Raw genomic sequence first — 22,627 nt, forward strand, 5'->3', positions numbered from 1 at the left:
AGGACAGCTTCAACCCTGTGCGTACTTTTCTAAAATGTTTTCTGTGGCTGAGTTGAACTGGCCCATTTGGGAGAAAGAGGCTGCCGCTGTCAAACATGCCCTCACAGTGTGGAGACATTTCCTAGAGGGGGCTTAACACCAGTTTGAAGTGTGGACGGACCACAAAAATTTGGAGGCACTAAAGGGAATGCGCAAACTCACAGCCAAGCAGGTGCGCTGGGCAGAATTCTTCTCCAAGTTTCGTTTTGTTCTGAAGCATGTTCCTGGGAAACAAAATCATTTGGCAGTCGCCCTTTCCTGGCTTCCCCAGTATCAAAGCAAAGTGGAGCACCCCACGGACTCGCTTTTCACACCGGAACAGCGGGGGGGGGGTTGTACCTAGTTTAGCCGTCCTAACTCATTCCCAAGTACAGAACTCTCCAACCCCAGAGGGGTTGCCGGACTCTTCTGAGTCCCCCACCTTACAGGGGGTACCGAACCCTTCCACAATTGTGCCACAGTCCCCCCCCTTGGAGGGGCTACCAGATGCCTTTAAGGTCACTTTAGTGAAAGCCTGTCAATCGGAAGAAGCCGCAAATAGTCTGCCAGACAAACTGACGCAAAGGAGGGTTTTGGTTTAAAGAAAATAAACTGTATGTGCCCGCTTCTTTGTGGAGGAAGGTGATGGATCTGGGCCATGGTTCCAAAGTAGCCAGGCACTTTGGATTTGTAAAAACCCTGCATTTGTTACGCAGGCAGTTCTGGTGGCCAGGGATGAGAACGGACTTGGACTCTTTCATTTGCAGTTGCCCTACGTGCGCTACAGCCAAAAGGGTGGTGGGGAAACCACCCGGACTTTTGAAGCCGTTGGAGATGCCTTCGGCTCCCTGGGAAGTCATTGCCATGGACTTTATTACTGACCTTCCTCCCAGTCAGGGAAAACGGTTCTTTGGGTAGTTACAGACTTTTTCTCCAAACAAGTGCATTCCGTCCCTTGCGCACGGAACTGCCCACAGCGCAAAATTGTTTGAGGCACCATGGGTTGCTGGAATGGGGGCTGGTAGCCGGGGGGGGGGCTCCATAAAGTGGAGGGCTGGGGTGGCTGGAGCCAAGGCTGATATTGGGGATAGCCCTGTCACATAGGCAGCTGCCCCTGCATGGCTCAAGGAGGGAACCACCAAGGTTGGGGCATAGATGGAGCAGAGACCTGCTGGCCAGGCTGAGGAACCGATGATCCCATGGTCGAAGCATGCAGTGGTTGTCCCATCGGTTCCGTCGGCAAGTCAAAGGAGGAGAAATCAGGTAAGTCCAGGTCGGAACCAGGACTGTCTGGACCCAGAGGAGACGGAGTACGAGGAGGGGGTAGAGTTGACAGCCCTTCCACTATCACCGGTTCCATTAGAGAAGAAATGGAACAGTGCATCTCATTAGGTTTCTCAAGGTGCTTTGTTTTCAATTTCGCTTTCTTAGCAGCAGATTCCGAAGAGGCTCTCCCTTTGTTTCTTGGAGTCGGGAGAAGATGGCCTCTTCTTACGTGGAACCGACACCGGGGCTGAGTGGGCAGAACCAGCACTCTTGGAACAGACAGGTTGATCCCGGTCAACTGATTTACTTGAAGTCAGCCCCTGAGAACCGGATGAAATTTTCTCGTAAAGGGAGGCTTTTAGTCACGAAACCCTATCCACTCGGGCCTTCGGGGTGAATTGCTGGCAGATCTTACAAGCACCAACATTATGTGACTCCCCCAAACACAAGAGACGTGAGTGCTCGTCAGTTTTAGTCATTTTAGTGTCACAGTTTGTGCATTTTTTTGAAAAGGGAAGTTTGCACCATTGATAACCGCCTGGGGTACGTACAATACCGTTGAAGAGTTTTTTTCTGAAGACTTTCGCAGAGCTGAAGCTTGTAGATCTTTCCTCACCAGTGGCAAAGAAAGAACTGAGGGAAAGGGGGCATGGTCAAGCGACATTGCGTCGGTTGGGCGGGAACCCAGATGCATGCGCAATGGACTTAGCGCCCCCTATCCAGGGCTAAGCGCCGGCGCAGTCCCATGTGGGACTGAACAGAAGGATGAAGACAAATCTTATAAATAACTACTTATCAGTAGTTTAAGGATTGCAACCATGGAGTGTAACTTTTGTAAATGGAAACATAAGTTTTCGTAAATGGAAATCTCCTTTTAGGACTTCAGTAAATTACAATGATTTACATGGGTATATCTTGGCATGAAGTCTAGTAACTTCTCAACTTCTTTGCAAGGCCTAATGTCAGAACTATTCAGACAGGGAAGATAGTATCTCATCTAGAGAGCCTAACTTGCTTTTCAACCATCAGTGCCAGAGAAGTGTCTTTGATGGTAACACTATTCAGCCATACGAGTTTATAGTGCAATCCAAAATAGAGTTACACCCTTCTAAGCCCAGTGGCTTCAGTGGGCTTAGAAAGGTGTAATTCACCTATACAACAGCAGTCAATGTTTAATATTTAAGATGGTGGGCATGAAACCACAAATATCATTTCCCTAAAAATTAAGGTCTTAGACCTTAAGCCTAACACACCCATGGCTTTCAGTTAGCATGTTATTGAGATAAAGCTTTTGTTTCTGCATAACATGATAAGTAGAGGAGCCTTGAAATCTGTTCCAGCTATATGCTTTAGTTAGGCCATCTGAGATAGAGATCGTAAATAAAAGCACAGTATACATTTTAGAAATAAATTAGTAATTTAAGAAATAAAACAATGGTGCAGAAGTTCATCAAGGGATCACCGTTTCAACTCAGAACAGCAGCTTCTGTAGTGCTATAGAACCATAAATATGGAAGCTTCATTCTCTTTGTGGTGCCTTTGGTTTGTGTGCATGCTATATCTATTCCTTGATTGACGGGGTTTAGCCAATTAGCCATTCTCTGATCATATACACCAGGGGTCCCCAACCTTTTTGAGCCTGCAGGTGTTACACCAATTAGAGGGGGTCTCCTTTTATTGGGGGAAATTAGCTAGAGACTGGTAGACTTTTACAAGAGGTTGGCATGGAGATCTTTGAAACCAAATTTTATGGGGATGAGCTCATCAGTGGAAAAGGTTCCAATAAAGAGGCTTTTTGTGAAGTTTAAGAGTTTTATTAAAAATAGTCAAATTAGTTTACACATTCACACAAATCCCAATACACACAAGTACTCAGAAAGTAAAGGTAGGCGGTGGTGCACACATGGATTAAAGGTTCCCAGGGGAAATTATATTTACCATTCTGGGGAGCGAGGGTCCAGAAAGAGGCAGCTGCGTGGAGATAAGTAATGACCAGTGCTACTCACAAGGAAAGGAGGACTGTACATGCAAGTACAGTGGCTGATGTTTTGGATTCAGGAAAAACTCTAGCAATTTGCTATGGCAAATATGAGATATATTTATACCCAAAAGAGGAGTGAAGCCATGGCCTTATTTGCGCCTTGCAATGTCTGGAAATGGTTTGTTTAGAAGGGGTTGGTCTGTCACAGACCACTGTTTAGTGCTCTCCCATCTAGCCGAGAAATATTCCTCCCCCAGAAATGGCACCCTTTATGCGGGTTTTATGGATCTTAAGGGAGCTTTTGATTCCATCCCGAGGGAGAGGCTATGGTTGAAACTATCACATTCTACTATGGATAGGAGGTTACTATGGCTTATTCAGCAATTTCATACCGACCTCACAGCTCAGGTTCGCTGTGGCAACCAAGGAGAACTAACTGAGCCCTTTGAGCTGGTCAAGGGAGTTAGACAAGGTTGCCTCCTTGCTCCTCTCTTGTTTAATCTATACCTGAATGATATGGCAACCAATTTCTCAGAGTTTTGCCACCCCCCAAAGCTTGCAAGTCATCCCACCCCAATTCTACTCTATGCTGACGATGCAGTTCTCCTGTCCCGCACAAGAATTGGTTTGAAAAGATCTTTGCAAACTTTTTCTGAGTACTGCTCTAGGGAAGGTCTTAAAATAAACCATCATAAATCTAAGATTATGATCTTCACTAAGAGGAGAAAAATGCCTCCTTTTCGCTGGCTTTGAGGTTGACCAAGTCAAGGAGTTTGTTTACCTTGGCATTCTGTTTTCCCATAACCTAAATTGGAATGCCCATCAAAAAGCAGTGTCCAACAAAATTAAACCTGGGGTTGGTGCTATTGTCAATTTTTTTCACACCAAAGGTGGCAAATATATTCCAGGGGCTATTCAGGTTTTTAACCTGAAAATTACCCCAATTATCCTCTTCGGTGTTGCCATCTGGATTACAGTCATCAATGAATCTATAGATCGTCCACTGCTTCAGTTCTTACGAAAACTCCTAAATGCCCCTCGATGTGTTGCTGGCGTTACTCTTCGTTCCGAGTTTGGCCAAATGTCACTTGAAGCTAGGGCGTGGTTGGCCGCCTTTAAACTACACCTTAAACTGTGCTTTAGCACTGAGGGGTTCCTAGCTTCTCTGAAGCATGACCCTTTTAAATCCTCATGGCAAAAAATCTTAAATGAGAAACTGGCATTGTTGGGCTTCTCGCAGGATATGTTATCAGATCTTGGGAAAACTGAAGCTTTTGCCAAAATTAAAAAGCGCATTAAAGAGCTCGATTATAACAGCACTACTTTTCGTGCTCGTCGTGTCTGTTCATCCCAGTTCTTCGGAATACCCCCTCCACGTGGTCTGCCTGCCTATACATATTATCTAACAACTCCTCGTCTCTGTAGAGCTTTTTGCTTGGCTAGATTGAATGCTAACCCTTCTATGGTAATGCAGGGCAGAATTCTGAATATACCATACTCAGACAGGATCTGTCCTTGCTCTTCTGGCTCTATTGACTCATTAGCCCATGCCCTTTTGGAATGCCGCTTTTACGAGGAACTTCGATCGCACTATATTTCCCCCCTTTTAATATACAAATCCAATGCCTCTGTGACTGACATAATGCCTTTTTTACTAAATGATAGGGACCCCAAGGCTACATTGTCAGTGGCAAGATTTGTTTCAGTCCTTATATCCCTCCAACACTAGATATATGCTGCTCAAGATCAATTGATCAAGGAGCTTCTAAGGGATAAAAGGAAAAAAGGAAAGGAAATGGTTTGTCAATGCTAGTGGTTTGATCTAGACTGGATTAGGCGGAGGAAGGAGAATAGGGGAAGAGATGAGGCTGATCAGAAACAATACCAAGGTACTCTTGGCTAAGTATCCCTGAGCACTGGCTATAGAATTGGAGATGAAGGCGAGGTCTGGGAACTATCTACCAGGGTGAGTTATAGGGCTTGGCTAGCCACTTGATTAGATTGGTTTCCATTCTTATTCTCTGAATAGAGTTCTGTTCCTGAGATTTAGCAAGGTGTGACATGTCTGCTGCACCAGAGCTAAAGAAATGCTGAAGATGTCTGTCTTTTCTCTTTGTGTTCCAAGGAACACCAGATGTTCTCCCAAGGGGAAACGTGGCAAACAAGCCTGGACTTGCCCAGTCAGCTTCTGTAGCATGGCATACAAAATGGATGCCAGGAGCCCCTTTTTTGTCTTTGGCTATACAGCAGTGTTCCATCCATGCACACTTTGCTCCAGTCCTGAACAACGTGCTGGTGGTGTACCAGGATAGCCTAGGGCTGCCAGGATACCACAACACAGGCTCCTTTGTAATTTTGAGAATGGGTGGTACTATCTCAAAATGGCTGTTACAGAAGGCAGAGCTAAACCCAAAATGACTGCCAGAAGAGGCAGAGCCAAACACAATAGCTCCCCTTCTTGCTTTGCAAAAGAATTGCAGAAGAATGAAATGAAGGAAAGCCTGTGGGGAAGAAGGGAGACAGAGAAGGGGGTATAAAAAGGAGGAAATCCCAAAGAGGGAATGGAACCACAAGCCTGGATGCTTACCAGTCCACTTGAGCATCCTGTAGCAGTTGCAGCTATTGCATGTGGACCTTTTTCATTTGAATGGTGTCAATAACAAACCCCGCCTTACAAAGGGCCTGCCTACTTGCTAAAAAGTACCAGGGAAAGTATTGGCAGGCACCACATTGGGGGATCCTGATACACATTAAACTACCACAGTGTGTTTTCAGTAGGGCTGTCATGGAAGGCTGTTCGGAAATTTGTTTGCAGTGCATTTTTTGACAAGTTTCTAGGATATCTGTGATGCTGAAAAATAAGCATTGGATGCATTTTAGGTAGTAGGCACCATTTTGAAGAGGTGGTTATCACCTTTATACTGAAAATCTTTGGGGACCAGGATAATTAAAAGGTTGCTTGCTCATCACATTATATTATCCTTCTGTGTACCTCTGCTGCTAAAGACAGGGGGTTACCAAAGGGAGAGCCTTTTATGGTAGCTTTTCAGTGGAATTCGCTTCTCTTGGGCATTCATCAGTTGATCTGATTTTCCTGACTGATTTAATGGTTTTTCTATTGCTGTTGCAACTAGCTTATCTCCATCAACTTCTGTGTATGTCCTAGTTTTAGTTGATTCACTTGTTTTAATGCTGTTTTCATCACTTGTGTTTTAATTGATTTGTTGCTGGTTTATTAATAACTGCTGTAAAAGATTCTAGAATAGCTATTAAAACCAGTCAATAGAGTTAAGCATGAACATTCAGTACTAGACAGAAAATGTGTTATAGTATTACAACTACAGATTAACTTCAATTGTATAGGTCAGGGGTGGGCAAACTCATTAGTCAAAAGAGCCAAATATCAACAGTACAACGACTGAGATTTCTTTTGAGAGCCAAATTTCTTAAACTTACACTATATAGGTAGGTACAGTTTATTAACTTAATAAACTTTAAAGTTTTAAGTCTTAATTAAACTATAGGTACACTGAATAAAACTTGGTATCATACTTAATAGTGATCTTATTTATTGATAAAAATTTAATTGTAAGTCCCTGCCATTTCCCCCTCCCCGTCCGGAGTCCTCATCTGGAGGCCTGGTCTACCGCCATAAAAGCCTATTGGTAGACCTGGCCTCCGGCTGAGTCCCATTGGGAGGCCAGGTCTACCCATTGGCTTTCTTGGCAGTAGACCTGGCCTCCGGAGGCCCATAGAAGCCAATTGGTAGACCTGGCCTATGAAGGGGGACTTTTTCCCCTCCTCGGAGTCCAGGTCTACCAATGGGACTCCCAATGGGACTCAGCCGGAGGCCAGGTCTACCAAAGGAAGCCCGTCCCGCCCAACAGCTGATAGGCGGGGGGGGGAGGAACTGCCGAGCCGCCCACCCAGCAATCATGCGGCTAGAGGGGAGGCTTTAGCTTTCCAACCATTGAGGGCAAGGGAAAGGGGGACCCGGCCATTCTCCACGGCGGGGGGGGGGGGGGGAGACAGTGCGCCCGCTTGCCCGCTCTCTCTCTCTCAGGCGCGCCAGCTCTGCAGCCCGGCTGCCGGCGTGAGCGGGGGCTCCGAACCAAGTTCGGAGAGCCGCACTCAATGGGCCAAAGAGCCGCATGCGGCTCTGGAGCCGCAGTTTGAGACCCCTGGTATAGGTGTTAAACCATTTAAGTTAGTTTTCATTCAACAGAAAGCAGAAAAGAATGTTCATAACCAAGATTTTATTCATTGTTTGATAAACCAGTTTGCACAGATTTTTTCCCCAATAATTTGAATATAAACCACATAGTTGTCATCCAACATGTTATGACTTTTGATAGATCATTCTTTCATAATAGAAAAGTACCAGTGTTTCAAATACTTTTTTGTGAAGTTACATCTGCTTAACTAGAAGTGTTATCTACTGAGTAACTGAACACCACACACGCCACACACCCAGATTTCCAATCTTTCACAAGACAATTACAAAGCAGTTGAAAAAATAAACTACCACTACCAAAAATAACTCTGTCACAGATAAAACAAATCTGAAAGGGAGCTGCAACACCAGGGAACAGTTTTATTGTGGAAGCAATTAATTTGTGACATATCGAGGGTAAGTGTTAAGCATGAAGGTATTTTCCTACTCATCACAATGCCGGAAGTCTTATTTTGTGCATGCTTGTTAGCTTGTTATAAAAATCATCCCTCAAATCTACAGCAAGAGTGAACAACTTGTTTGCCTCTGGAGAACATACTGATATATACTGAACGTTTTCCCCATAATATATTCAAGTTCAGCTAAATTCATTATTATAACCAAATTCCTGCATAAAAATAACGTTGAAGGGCCACATGTAAATTTTAAGTTGTCCATCCTGGCCTGTGGTATGTTAAGTAATTACGATTTTACCATCTTTCCTTAATTTAACATTCCATTAAATTGCTGGTTGTATAGATAGTAGACAACCACATGATTTTTACCTTTTTAAACTAAGCATTTACACTCACAGTAAGTGGGATATGGGGAGGATCCCCTCATGTTTAAAAATGTATTTTCTAAAACCACTAAAAAACTTGCATTTACAAAATAGTTGATAAAAATATTCCTCTGAATTGTACAAGATGGCGGTACAAGAACCACTGATTAAAGACTTTGTACAAGCTGTTACTCAGATTTTGCTTCTTTCTCTCCTGTTGCCTCAGATACTGGGACCTGAAGAAGGGAAAAAACATACATTGGTTTTATAGTTCAGACCAAATAACTGCCAATATATTGTATTTTAAAAGCGTAAAAAAAGGTAAAGGTCCCCTGTGCAAGCACTGGGTCATTCCTGACCCATGGGATGACGTAACATCCCAACGTTTCCAAGGCAGACTTTGTTTGCGGGGTGGTTTGCCAGTGCCTTCCCCAGTCAACTTCCCTTTACCCCCAGCAAGCTGGGTACTCATTTGACAGACCTCGGAAGGATGGAAGGCTGAGTCAACCTTGAGCCGGCTACCTGAAACCAACTTGTTTCAAGGCTACCAGAAGCATTTACTAAAATCTATGGCTGCAATTTTTGGAATTACTGCTTTTTTAAAGACCATGCTGTAACTCGTTAAAAATTACAGAAGCAAGCCTGTAAGATTTTACCTCATCACTTTTTGCTTCTCCATTTTCTGTAGGCAAGTAATCCTTTACTTCGTCTTTGTTAATCGCTGCAGCTTGTTTCCCCTTTAATCCCCTTTTCCCTTTGATTTGGGCTTTCTTTCCTTCAGACTTATCCTATAGCAAATGAAAATAAACTATTAGCATTTGATCTCTACAATCACTATGTTAAATCATTCGTCTGACAGATTGGGAATAAATTTATATACAGCCTAGGCTGTACAAGATCATACAGGCGATTTACCAGTGAGATGCCTTTGTGAGATTTTCAGCCCCATGATGGCTAAAAGCCATTTGCTACCTATCTTCTGTAAATGTTGCCTAATTTATTTTTAAAAATTAAACTAATAGTCATCACAACTTGTTGTAAGGAATTCTCCAAGATGATTAATAAACAAGCCTTGCCTGAATCAGACCAATAGTACAGCTAGACCAGCATCCTGTTTCACAAAGCAGCCAGTACAGCTGTACTGGACCAAACAAATGGGCCCTTCCCCCTGATGTTGGCTCTTAGCACTGGCATTCAGAGGTTTTGTCTGAAGAATTTTCACCTCTCTTTGACAGACCAAGAGTTCCAGAGTTACGAAGGAGCAAAACTACCTATGTCATCCTTTACATCTTTTATAATTGTAAAACCTCGTCATTTCCCTTCTGCCCAAACACCCTGTGCTTCTGAAATAGAAAGCTTCAAATGCTTTAGCCTTTTCTTGTAGGGAAACCCCCCCCCAAATTTGAAAAAATCTTTGGAAACCCCCCCCCCAAATAGTGTGTGTGACGGTTAAACCCCCCCCCCCAAGAGAATAATGTTGTCTGCCCTTGTGTAGACAATGTAAAGAAACTCCCACTTGGTGGCTGTGGAAGGACAAGAGCAGAAAGTGCTGCATTTTGCCAGGCAGGCAGTGGTGGCACTGTGCCAGGCAGGGAGGAGGAGCTGGAGCCACCCCCACTCCCCACCGAATGAGCTAGGTAGTCATTGGCAGTAGGTCTACATGCAAGTGGGCAGCCCAGCAAGGGAGCAGGGGAGGGACACAAAAAAGGTAGCATCCCCACTCCCATGTGGGTCTTGTGGGTGTCCTGCTTGCTCTCTTGTAAAAGTCACTGCCTGAGCTGTTCTGTTCTATTCTTTTATAAAAATGCCTTCTTGAACATTTCTGCTTTGCAATTTCTGTGAAATGACAGGAATGTGGCAGCCTTCCTGACCTCAGGCAAGCTGTTCCACAAAGTGAGACTCACCACACAGAGTAAGCATGAATGGGCAGTTGCTGATCTTACCAATTTGCAGAGTAGCACCTTCAGAAGGCTTTGCTCATATCGGCAAAGCTCTCATGGTGGAGCATAGCACAGTCCAGCAGGTATGTGGATCAAAGACCCTTAAAGGCTTTGTAGGTGATAACCAGAACCTTGAATTGAGCCTGGTAACCAATGGAGTGACTGCAGAATGGGTGTGACATGCATGCTCCACCTCATGCTCAACAGTAACTGGGCTGCAGCATTCTGTACCAGCTGGAGTTTCCAGGTGACTTTAAGGGCAGATTGATACAGAGTATATTGAGACTGTCATCAATGTGGGACTTGCCTTGGGTGGTACTACAAGGCTCAGTCTTATTCACTCACTGTTACTAAGTGCACTGCATTAAATTATAAGTGGAAGTGTTCAGATCCAAATTACAGAAAGCGACAATGTGTGTTCATACAGCTTAACTGAAAACTTGCAGCTTATAAAGTGTTACTGATTTATTAGATATGAGACAAATCTATAACAGACTGAGAGCTGTAACTGTATGAATAGGACAGCATCTGGAAAAAGCTACACATTAAAAAGGTGCTGATCAGTTAGCATTGGCAACAAATGCTTCACAGTGGCCAATATAGATACTCTGTGCATGATAAATATTGTGCTCTCAAGTGTTCAAAGATTTCATATACATTGTCTCAACAATCCTTACTACCCTGTAAGGTAGGTCAGTATCCCCATGTTTGGCTGGAACCAACAAAATGTAAGTGTGCCTGCAGATTCCCCCTAACCCTTATTCAAATCAACGCTTCATACAAATGTCAACATTTTCAATGTCGGTTCTCATTTTGTGTGATTTCTGAGGTTTTGATTTTACAAGTTTTATGAGCGACTCTCAATAGGTCTACTGACTTGACTGAAAATTGTTTCTGTTCCCAAGTCATGTTAAAAGATTTTTTAATTCCCTCTATTCATGCATATAAGTGACAATCTACAGATGAAGCTGCCTTATCCAGAGTCAGACCATTGGCCTGTCAAGATTACTGTTGTGTGCTGCCTGGCAACAGCTCTCCAGAATGTTTCACATCACTAACTGGAGATAGCCAAGGACTGAAACTGGGATTTTCTGTAAGCAAAGCAAATGCTGCACCATTGAGCCATACCCCTTCCCCATGCAAATCTAGAAAACACCCCCAAACTCAGTTCAATTACATTTATCAAGTACTTCCAGTATTTCAACTAATATTGACTGAATTACTTATTTCTAAAGATGCCCTACTGCAGGATAAGGAGAACCTTTTATTTACATGTTTTATAATCCAAATTACACTTCCAAATTGAGTTCAAAGCTATAGTTACACAAGCATTATTAGTGTGGGACATGGAATGGTTTAGTGTCAGACTAGGATCCTGAGAGACCCAGATTAAAGTCCGACTCTACCATGGAAGTTCTCTGGGTGACATTGGGCCAGCCACATTCTCTCAGCCTAAACTATTCCACAGACATTTTGTTCTGAAAAATGGCGAGGGGAGAACAATATTCTAAGTTGCTCTGGGTCCCCATGGGAAGAAAAGCTGCATATAAGCCAACAAAATAATACAATTTTACAGAGAAATTGGCTACCATTATATTTGCATGCAAACACTTTTTACATTTTGAAGAGATCTGTGGAATAAAAGTGTTTCTATATGTCTACAACTGCATACAACCCTCCACCCCTTCCTTTTTACCCTAACATTGATCCCTCTTTGCTAGGATTGCGTCCATCCTTATTTGTATGGCACCAGCCACTACAATGATTCAGGGCACCATTAGAACCTTTTAAGATGCTGGAATTTTTTAACCAGAAACATACATTTTAATGCATTATAATATGTTGTGAACCACCCAAGCACGGCATTGCCAGGGAGGGGCAGGTTATAAATCAAATAAATAAAAACGTTTCAGCACAAAATGCAGAATACAGATTATAAACAGGAGTTTCGAAAGTAGTTTCCCCATCTTCATACCGTTGTAAACAAATTTGGCATGCCTAATTTTTATTTGTATGTGTACACACAGGTGTATTTAAAAGCCCTTAAAAACTCACCTTTGAAGCTACCTTTTTTGGCTTTGTTTCAACTTTGGCAGGAGCAGGTTTCTGGTGGGAAAAACATTCATTTACTAAGTTTTCCTTCATACAATAAAAAATGAAAACAGGAGAAAAAGTCGCTACTTACAGCTGACAGTCGTGCTGATCGCCTCTTGGGCTAGAGCGAAAAGAAAGATCATGAATCTACCTTGGTAGATACCTGGCTTAGAAAGTACTGATCTAACACACTTAAGACCAAAATCACAGCGTATAAACGTCAATAGCAAACGAACATTTTTCACAACGTATTTATTCAGAGACGGCAACCATTCGTCTCTTACTGGATCAACACAAAGCCTAAAGAAAGCACAGGATTAGAGGCTTTGTCACGTGTGTCAATTTTAAGGTACAACATTTAGTTATAAAGCAAAGCATTTATTTCCCCCCTTCACATTGCGCATATAGAAGCACGTTATTTTCTAACGTAAGCAATATTATTAAAAAAAATGGACCAGTCCCTCCAAATTCTAACTACACCGCCAACCTTTTCCATAAACTCACCTCTTCTTCGGTCGCGTTCACCTGCAAACGCAAGAAACATTGCGAGTTAAGTGACAGCGCCCAATCCCGCATGCGCAGTCCCCTACAGGCGACTTCGTTCCCGGAGGACCGTGACGTCACCGCGCTCACGCCGCCGCCGCCCCCCCCTTCCCGCCTCGACGTTCGGATTTCGAACCCTCGCCGTCTGAGGCGACGTCTGCAGAAAGTTCCGGACCTCGGAACCCTGCGCGCGCGGCTCAGGGGCGGGGCTTCGCAGCGCCCCTCGTCAGGGGGGGGAGGGGGGACGACGACGAGCCTGACAGGGTTTTGAGGGAAGGCGACACCGCGGCCATTTACAACGGTCACTCCTCCCCCCTCCCTCAGATTTATTATATTCGCGCCAAAGTGTGGGGGGGGGAGGGGGGAGAGAAATATCTTCCATAAAAACAACGACAACAGAAAGTGGGTGGGGGGGGGAAGGTCGTTATTAAGGGAGAGGCGCGCCCTCGCCGCGCGTTAAAGGTACGCGTGCGCCCGTCGCCAACCTTTCTTTTCGGCATGGCGGAGCAGGCGGCGATGCCGGACGAAAGTCAAGCTTTCCTGGTAATTTTTCCCCCCCTTTAGCGGCGGGCGGCGGCACCGGAGCGCTGGTTTTCGCAGCACGAGCAAGCGGCGACTGGTACTTCCCGCGCCGGTCGCCTACTAGGAGCGCCGGTTCGCACTACTGCGCACAACTAGAGCCAGCCCCCCCCCTCTCTCTCTCTCGCCCCCTCCTTCCCGCAACCATGCCAGCGGCGCCGCAACAGGATCCAGCCGGATTGAGAGGAGGGGGGGTGCGCGCGCGCGCATTGAGCGCCGCGGCCGTTTCACTCCCCTCCCCGGCGCTCGCGCGCTGCTATTGGACAGCCGGCTTTCGCGGGACCCCTTTTTAAATCACAACAGCTCCGCCCATTAATTCATAGGCCGTTTGGGCTTGGGAATCAGCGCGTTCCAGGGAGCCCCGTGGCGCAGAGTGTTAAGCTGCAGGCTAAAGCTTTGCTCGCGTCCTGAGTTCGATCCCAAGGGAAGTCGGTTTCAGGTAGCCGGCTCAAGGTGGACTCAGCCTTCCATCCTTCCGAGGTCGGTCAAATGAGTACCCAGGCTTGCTGGGGGTAAAGGGGAGACGACTGGGGAAGGCACTGACAAGCCACCCCGCAAAACAAAGTCTGCCTAGTCAACGTCGGGATGTGACGTCACCCCATGGGTCAGGGGTGACCCGGTGCTTGCACAGGGGACCTTTACCTTTATAGAACATTATGCGTTTGTTGCATGTATTATTCTGCTGCCACTGCATTATTTTCTACCGATGTAAAACCATTTTCTGCATTGTAACTGCATTATGAATTGTGTATCTGCATTATGAATTATGTCCGATATTCTATGCTGGTTGCAGATTTCTATAATCTGTATTGCCTAGAAAACGTTGGGATGTGACGTCTCCCCATGGGTCAGGAATGACCCGGTGCTTGCACAGGGGACCTTTACCTTTAATTAGCGCGTTCGTGGCTGAAGTGCCCCGGGTATTCCCCCCCCCGTTTTTCACGCTGAACCGTCATTCAGGAAGTGACTACGAAGCAGGCGCACACCTGCTTCGCATTTCCTAAAAGCCCCTTCAACGCGGCCTTTTGTGTTTGCTCCGCCCCCGCCGCGAAGACTCCCCTCAAGGAACCATGCAGAACCACAGACGCGCGTTAGCTATGCGCTGTTGCTAATGGCTCTGCAAACGGGAACAAAGGAGCAGGCGAGTGGGTGTATGTGGGTGGAATTTCTCAAAAACCACAAAATCACACAAGGTTGGAAGAGACCCCAAAAGCCATCCAGTCCAACCCCCTGCCATGCAGGATCCCGCAATCAAACACTCCCGGCTCCATTGGTACCGTGAGTAGGTATTTTAAGTAACTGAAGAAGTGAGCTGTGGCTCAGAAAAGCTCATACCCTACCAGAAAATATTTTTGTTAGTCTTTAAGGTGCTACTGGACTCTTGCCCTTTTTGACTAGGTATTTTAAAGGTCGCGTTTTTAAAAAGAGCTTTGAGCGACCACGAGCCACAGCTCACTTCTTCAGATACAGCTAGGATGTGAATCCATGTGTCTTTAATTCCCAGTGGGTAGCCGTGTTAGTCTGCCTGCAGTAGTAGAAAAGGGCCAGAGTCCTTAAAGACTAACAAAAATATTTTCTGGCACGGTAGGAGCTTTCGTGAGCCACAGCTCACGAAATGCAAAAAGCTCACAAAATGCAAAATTGCAAAAAGAAGTACCTTGATCTGATCTAGTAGAAAAGAGCAAGAGTCGAGTAGCACCTTAAAGACTAAGAAAAATATTTTCTGGTAGGGTAGGAGCTTTCATGAGCCGCAGGCTTAGTCTTTAAGGTGCTACTGGACTCTTGCCCTTTTCTACTCCTACTGAAGTCTTCCATAGTTGCGTGGGCGGAGCTACGGGCACGCTGACTCCCCCCCCCTTCTTACACGCTTCTGCTCTCGCATCACGGAACGCAACAGTGGCTGTGGCGCATGCGTGGAGAGTATCAGGCGTGCTGCTGTGGGAGCGGAGAGGGGATGCGCGCGTGCGCGTCGCTGGCGGGCGGGAGCCCGCGCGGACCTATTGTCTTTTCAGAAGCCCGGGGGTGGGGGCTGATTGCTGGCGGTGGGCGCCGGCGGCTGTGTCTTCATCCTCTTCTATCCACTGGGCCTAGGAAATGCACGAGCAGAGAGCGGAGGTGGAGGCTGCGGCGGATGCTGGCGCTTGGCTGCTTGTCCTGAGCTCGGTGTTCCTGTGCAACCTGCTCAAAATCCTCTTGCCTTCCTGCTCCTCCATCGTAAGTGGCACCACCTCCGCCGGCTTTCTGCTCGTCTGTTTCGTATGTCAGGGGAGTGGGTGGAGCATTCTGTACCCGCTGGAGTTTCCAGGTGACTTTAAGGGCAGACTGATACGGAGTATATGGAGACTGTCATCAATGTGGGACTTGCCTTGGGTGGTACTTCAAGGCTCAGTCTTATTCACTCATTGTTACTAAGTGCACTGCATTAAAATTATAAGTGGAAGTGTTCAGATCCAAATTACAGAAAGCGACAATGTGTGTTCATGCAGCTTAACTGAAATCTTGCAGCCCCCCTCTCCACGCTCTCATTTTATCGTGGTGTGAGAGTTTCGTTATGCATGGATTTATAATGATTTTTCAACTGGGTTTTGAGTTCTCAAAGCAGCTATTATAATTCTTGAAAGTATGGAGCAAGAATGATTTTCTAGGCAAGAGACGAACAGGTGATTTGCCTTTACCTACCGCTGCATAGCGACCCTGGAATTCCTTGGTGGTCTCCCAATCCACATACTAACCTGCATAACATTTACGCGTAGTGCTTTTAAATGTTTGTTTTTTTGGCTTTCCTTGTTGCTCAAAACGGTTTATAATGAGCAAATTCAAATATGTAGGTGAAGTCTTTTAAACTGTTAAGGCCTCAAAATGACTTACAGTACTTCTAAAAGTTCAACATCAGCTGTATCTCCCCATTCCCAATGTTAGTTCTGGTTGCTGAATGCTTTAGCCCCTCCTCCCAGGTCAAGAGGTCCTTAATGTCCTGAAATCCGAGGGAGGAGGAGCCCGGGTACTGCTCTGCCTTTGATGAAAATTGCTTGAAAGGTAGGCTCTCTAGATGGCCCCTTTGCTACCCTGAGAGGTTGTGATTACATCTGAAGAGGAAAAAAACTGATTGTGCTTGTGAGCTTTTCATAGGAGAGAGGGTGAAGTGGTGGTGGAAAAACTGAGCTTTGTGTATATAACATGTTATTGGGCTGTTAGATTCTGAATTCCACCTACACATTTAAGAGCTCCTGGAACAGTAAGATTGTACTCAGCAACTAGGAATGTTTACATATTTGAGAGCAATGCCCCTTAAATCTGTGAGTTGGGATCCTGACTTGATCATATGTAAAGCTAAACACACCTTGGAAAAGTAGGTTACTTTATAGATCCTCAGCATCAAGGTTGAGAATGTAACTCTGATTTGCACTAATGATGTGTATAGGGCAGAGATGTGTCTGGGCGTTTTGGTCCCAACAGGATAAGTGGGGAAGGGGCTGGTGAGAATTTGGTCCTGCTGGCTGATACTAAGTTGCTTCGTGTGTTAAAGCCATTGTTGAAGGCATGCTTTAGGATGTGTGCCTATATGTGATTGCTTCTTTGTATAAAATTAAGTTGCAGCAATAGCTTCTTATTTTAAAACTAAGTATACATAATTTTGAATGAGTAAAAATATAAACAGCTGCTCAGGCATCTTTCTTTCTTTGTTAGATATCAAAGTTACTACAGAAGGATGTTGAGCAGGAATCACAGATGAGGTCTGAAATTCAGGACATGAAGCAAGAACTTGCTACCATTAGTATGATGGATGAATTTGCCAGATATGCCAGATTAGAAAGGAAGATTAACAAAATGACTGACAAGCTTAAGACTCACGGTAGGTACCTGCTTGTTTCAAGTTCGCATTTTGCTCATTGTCTGCCAGCTCTATTGGTAGACATTTTCACTTCCTTTGTGTTAATTCTTCCAAGTTTGACTTTGTTCTGAAGTTCATAATAATACAAAATGTGACTACCTCAATCCTGTCACAAGGTGATAATGTCACTTTGTGGAGAGTGATAAGAGTGTGTAATCAATACAGTGCATGTCTCTAGATGTGTCTTTTGTTAACTTGTCAGGAAAATGGGCACACAGACCTATCCAGCAGGCTAGTTTTCATTTTTTTTCTTTCTGCTCATAGGCTGTGTTAGAGAATACCATAGAATTTACACTTTCAGAAACAGAGGGATAACTTGGTACAACAGTGGAGATCCAATAATAATGTGAGCTTTTCTCTTCCTTGTTTATGTTCATGGTGGGTCCTGCAGTCAAATGCTTCCCAGTACTTCCTTGCCTAGTGGTAAAAAAGACCAACAGGGGACTCCAGTGTGATGGCCATGGGCAACATGGTGCTTGCCGACACTTTTCCTGGTGCCGATCAAGTGTTTTTAAAAAGTGAGCAGGGCCAGGTGTGGCTTTTGCCCAACAAGACTTCTGATTGGCCACTGGAGATTTGATGGGTTGTGCAGATTTTTAAAAACATTTCTTTGGCTGTAGGAACCTCCGCAGCACAAGGATCTTAACTCTGAGACTGAAGATAAGCTGTGACAGCGATTTGTGGCTGGCTTTACCTTCTGCAAAAGCTATATTGTGGCTGCCGATTTGTGGCTGGGGCCACCATGCCGAATCAGAATTCCAAAGGTGTCCATAGGCTCAAGAAGATTGGGAGCCCATTTAAATAGCTTTCATTTATTGAATACGTATACTAAAACTAAAGAAAATAGGGCACTTTGGTTTACTTTTGACTGTGTAATTGGATTAAATACTGCCTGTAGGGTTTTCCTTATAATTCCAAAATAAAAAAATGGAAGACTTCATTTATAGAAAAATTAAATCTGAAAATTCAAAGAAGGGACAATTTGAAATGACCATCCCTTATCTCAGCAACCTTACATGATCTTTGTTTGTTTGGATTTTTAGGCCACCCTTCCTGACCAGGAGAGGCTTACAGCCATTTACAATTAAAACAAACTTAACATTACAATAAATTGTCAACAATAGTCTGATAAAAATGGTGCAGTCAATCATAGCAGTAATAACAATATATCAGGTAACCATACCACCAATAAACCATAACTTAAAGCACAACTGGCAGAGAGGACGCCAACCCATTGGAAACCGTTGCTGTCATCAACTGTATGCCTGGCGGAACAGCTCAGTTTTACAGCCCCCTGCGGAATCGCTTCAGGTCCTGCAGGGCCCAAACCTCACTGGGCATTGCATTCCACCCTGTTGGGGCCAAGACCGAGAAAGCGCTGGCCCTGGTTGAGGACACCTGGATGCTTTTTTGGGTCAGGGATCTCCAGTAGATTCACTCCAGCTGAACGACAAGCTTTTCGAGGGGTGTATTGGAAGAGGCAGTACCACAGATATGACAGTTCCAGACCGTTTAGGACAGGGGTGTCAAACACAAGGCCCGCAGGCCGGATCCAGCCCCTTGAGCTCTTATCAGGCCCGCGAGCCAGCCAAGGCAGGGATAAACAAATACCTGTAAGGACATGTGCCACTGCATTCTGGACCAGTTGAAGTTTCCGGATCAGTCTCAAGAACTGGCCTAGGTTTATTTCTATCAGTTGAACTTATTTCCATGCTGTAATGTTTTGTATTATGGCTAATGAGATTTGTTTTTAAGTAAATAGCTTTTAGATTCATAGGTGAGACAGATTGCTAGAATTTAAATATGTATATGTGTAAACACCCAAAGTGTATTTTTCATAAAATGCAAATGACTTTGGAAGACTTAAACTTTAAACAGAATCCTTTCCTTAGAAAGAGAAATAGTATTTATTTTTCAATTAGAAATAGAAGCTTATCTCTTATTTGTAGAAGTTGTGCAAATCAGAACATCAATTTCTTTTAACAGTGAAAACACGAACTGCTCAACTTGCCAAAATAAAGTGGGTAATAAATATTGTCTTCTACATTTTGCAAGTAAGTAAAATTGGGTTATCCTGAATTGTATGTTATTTTTAAAATAGTATAGATCAGCGGTTCCCAAACTTTTTGAGTCGGGGAGCACTTTTCAGGAGAGAAATTTGTCACGGAGCACTAATTTTCACCTAGCACCTATATACAAAACCGAATGACAGTCGTATTTTTCTTTCCAATCTCTTCACGGAGCACTAGGAGATGTTTCGTGGAGCACCAAGTGCTCTGTGGAGCACAGTTTGGGAACCGCTGGTATAGATTATGATAATAGTTTTCTCGGTATAAATTAGAAATTGAACATGACTTTTAACCATGTACACTGATAGACAGTTTTAATTCATATTTATATTGAAATTTTATATTAATAGAGATACCCAAAAAGGTACCATAGAAAAGTCTGGTAGGTTTAGATATGGGAAATATAGATTGAGTCTGATTTTTATGACTAGTTCGTCTCTTTATTTCTCACACTGTTGAATAGAGGCTTATTCTGAAGTTCTGTGAGGGTTTATGGTAACTTGGAGGAACAGAGGCTGGTAGAAGTTGCCACTCCTTCCACTTCCTTTCTCAAAAAACAAAAACACTAGGACCTTTGCCTAGTGGGCAGCAAGTTCCTCCATTCTCTGGCTCTGATTACTTCAAATCAGCCATCAAGCAGTCGATCAGATAAAGCCAACCCTCTAAACATCATTATGGCCCTGATTACTTGTGTTGATCTTAGAAAAGTCACACATGCCAGAAGAGGAAAAGTTGTTAGATGATCGTTTCATTGTGCCACAGCAGGGAAAAGATAATGAGTACTTGGCCTTCAGTTAAACCTGTGCAGACTACCATTAGAGGTTCAAATGATTTCATGCTGCTTGATACAAAACAGTACTCTACAAATAAAAAGTAGATACTGGAGAGAAAGGTTCTAGCTTAGTCTTATATCTCATGCATTCGGCAGCTTGAGTTTTGGCATACCGTCTGACGTAATATATCTACATGAAAACAATGCTGTAGACTACTTTAGTTCTGCCTCTTGGCCTGACAACCAATCAGATGTAGATGTATCCTGTGCAGTGCATTTTGGGGAGGTCAGCATAGTGAATGCCATCTCCCTTGGTCTTGAAGTGCCTACTTGCAAGCTATGAACTACAGGAGGCCAAGAAATAGAGACGGGCTACTGATGTTTGCTGTGGGAGAAGTCATGACTTATGGGTCAAGGGGACAGGGTTCTTACCTTGTGACAATGATTTTGAGATTGCAGAAGCTGTTTATAATAAATTTTGGCATTGGGCTGTTTAATGATAACACTGGCAAAGAACCTAATAGACCCAATTAAAATTGAAATACTGATTGAACAACTAAGTTAAACAAGAACTTACCATTTTTCAGTTTTGTGGTTAGTCATGTAAATCTTTTTTGTTCTAGGCTGCCTTAATGATCTCACTAATTTGGAAGTATTACTCAGAACCAGTTACTGTGCTTCCAAGCAAGTGGTTGGCCCCATTAGAACGTTTAGTAGCTTTTCCAACAGGAGTGGCAGGTAAGACTATAGTATCGGTTCTTGTAGATTATCCGGGTTGTGTGACCGTGGTCTTGGTATTTTCTTTCCTGACGTTTCGCCCACAGCTGTGGCAGGCATCTTCAGAGGAGTAACACTGAAGGACAGTGTCAAGTGTGTAGGAAGAGCAATATATAGTCAAAAGAGGGTTGGGTTTGAACTGTGTCATTGTCCTGCAAAGTATTGAAGGTAATGTGCTAATCATTGTCCTGTAAGTATCAAGATAATGTGCTAATGAGGTGTGGTATGTTAATGTGGAACAATTGTATCCTGAAGTGATCTGTTATTCAAAGCTAATCCGCATGGCTATTGTGGACTGTAGTCTTTGTTCTTCTGGAGGTTTTCAGGACAGGAAGCCAAGCCTTATTCATTCTTATTCAAGACTATAGTCTTATTCAAGACTATAGTACTTTTCAAGCTTTTGTAGAAATTTCAGATACACTTGCCTTGAAGTGATACAGCACAATTTATCAGGAACTTCACCTGCTCAAACTAGTAAGAGATAAATTGAGAGCACAATTTCTTCTATAAGCTTTTGTTCACTCTAAGAATTTTGCTCTGGAGAAATTCCTAGGTTGTGCTTATAATTGTGCACCTAACCATAGTACCAATCTGTAAAGAAACTCAACCTGTTGTACTTGGGGTCTGTGCTGAAATTTTCTAGCTCTTCAATTATCCCCCCTCCTAAACTGTTGCAGAATTATTTAAAGAAGCATTTCTTTAATTGCATTTTGTCATTTGATAACCAAAACTGACTCCACCTAGATACCAAATGTGTGTATTTGAGTTACTGATAATACTATTGAACCACAGTACATTTTTCTTTTATTTACAGGTGGTGTTGGCATTACAAGTTGGTTGGTTGTTTGCAATAAAGTAGTGGCCATTATGCTTCACTCTTTCAGCTGAGAAAGGATTCGAATTTCAGTCCATTATCACAATTAAAAGTACTCTTCTGTTTCTTATGATTGTATTCTTATGACATACTTCGCACCAACTGCGTTTGATACAATATCCTGTGAAAGGAGGGACAAGGTTTAGGGTAGAGTAATTAATTATTTTATTGTTAACTTGTAATATTTATATATTTATTGTCTTACGTGTAACTTTCAACTTGTAGTCTTTTCAATTATTGCCCTTAATGGTACCATCTTATTTTGTGGTTTTTAAATTGTGTTTCTGATGATCATTAGGTGGTGAACATGACATTTGTTACTGACCTTGTATGGATATATTAAAGGTAAATAACAAAAGGAAGAAGAAATACTTTTCCATTTGTATTCATTTGGGCTGGAAGAAGTTTGCTTGAGAAAAGTAGTTTATGCAGAATGGCTTTTTAAAATTTACAGTGTGGCTTTCTGGTTTGAATCTCTGCACATCTTTATCTTGTTGAAATGTCAACATACTCTTCCTTTTAACCTCCAGTATATGCAGGCTGATTGTTCTGCTCTAGTCCAGAGTGCGAAGACGTTCTCCTCTTACTTTCTCTGCTACATGTCTGTTTCCTGGGTTGGATCCAGCTAGCTTTTTCACACAATCTTACCCAATTCCCTTTCTTATTACAGCTGCTGCCCCACAGGCTTTTCCCCCCTATGCAGGCTCCATGTTCTCCAGCATAGCCTTTTTTGGTAGTGAAAGGAGACCCTTGTTACTTGTGACCCAGTCCTTTTAGAGAGTCCTGAATAATACCGAAAGCAGTTGAACAGTGGACATGTCTTACATG

The 22,627-nt window shown here is 43.7% G+C and overlaps 2 protein-coding genes across 2 annotated transcripts; one reads left to right on the forward strand and one right to left on the reverse strand.

The window, feature by feature from the left end:
* Nucleotides 1-8,289: 8,289 nt before the first annotated feature.
* On the reverse strand, nucleotides 8,290-12,869 carry HMGN1 (high mobility group nucleosome binding domain 1). The gene is made up of 5 exons (XM_056858225.1): nucleotides 12,798-12,869; nucleotides 12,385-12,414; nucleotides 12,255-12,305; nucleotides 8,916-9,047; nucleotides 8,290-8,495 (listed from the first exon to the last, which is right to left on the reverse strand). The coding sequence occupies exons 1-5, from the start codon at nucleotides 12,867-12,869 to the stop codon at nucleotides 8,448-8,450; spliced, it is 333 nt and encodes a 110-aa protein (XP_056714203.1). The 3' UTR covers nucleotides 8,290-8,447.
* A 2,640-nt stretch (nucleotides 12,870-15,509) lies between these two features.
* On the forward strand, nucleotides 15,510-21,928 carry GET1 (guided entry of tail-anchored proteins factor 1). The gene is made up of 5 exons (XM_056858291.1): nucleotides 15,510-15,629; nucleotides 17,103-17,268; nucleotides 19,294-19,361; nucleotides 20,772-20,886; nucleotides 21,740-21,928. The coding sequence occupies exons 1-5, from the start codon at nucleotides 15,510-15,512 to the stop codon at nucleotides 21,811-21,813; spliced, it is 543 nt and encodes a 180-aa protein (XP_056714269.1). The 3' UTR covers nucleotides 21,814-21,928.
* Nucleotides 21,929-22,627: the final 699 nt, after the last annotated feature.

This window comes from Euleptes europaea, chromosome 12 (genome assembly GCF_029931775.1).
Source record: "Euleptes europaea isolate rEulEur1 chromosome 12, rEulEur1.hap1, whole genome shotgun sequence".
NCBI classification, from domain to species: domain Eukaryota; kingdom Metazoa; phylum Chordata; class Lepidosauria; order Squamata; family Sphaerodactylidae; genus Euleptes; species Euleptes europaea.

What these genes read in the sequence shown, in the direction of transcription:
- HMGN1 (XM_056858225.1), bottom strand. Translation starts at nt 12,869, where the DNA reads ATGCGGGATTGGGCGCTGTCACTTAACTCGCAATGTTTCTTGCGTTTG. An exon ending in TGAACGCGACCGAAGAAGAG is followed by an intron (nt 12,415 to 12,797) that starts GTGAGTTTATGG and finishes TTTTCGCTCTAG; the next exon opens with CCCAAGAGGCGATCAGCACG. An exon ending in GAGAAGCAAAAAGTGATGAG is followed by an intron (nt 8,496 to 8,915) that starts GTAAAATCTTAC and finishes TCCCTTCTTCAG; the next exon opens with GTCCCAGTATCTGAGGCAAC.
- GET1 (XM_056858291.1), top strand. Translation starts at nt 15,510, where the DNA reads ATGCACGAGCAGAGAGCGGAGGTGGAGGCTGCGGCGGATGCTGGCGCT. An exon ending in TGACAAGCTTAAGACTCACG is followed by an intron (nt 17,269 to 19,293) that starts GTAGGTACCTGC and finishes TTCTTTTAACAG; the next exon opens with TGAAAACACGAACTGCTCAA. An exon ending in TTGTCTTCTACATTTTGCAA is followed by an intron (nt 19,362 to 20,771) that starts GTAAGTAAAATT and finishes TTTTTGTTCTAG; the next exon opens with GCTGCCTTAATGATCTCACT.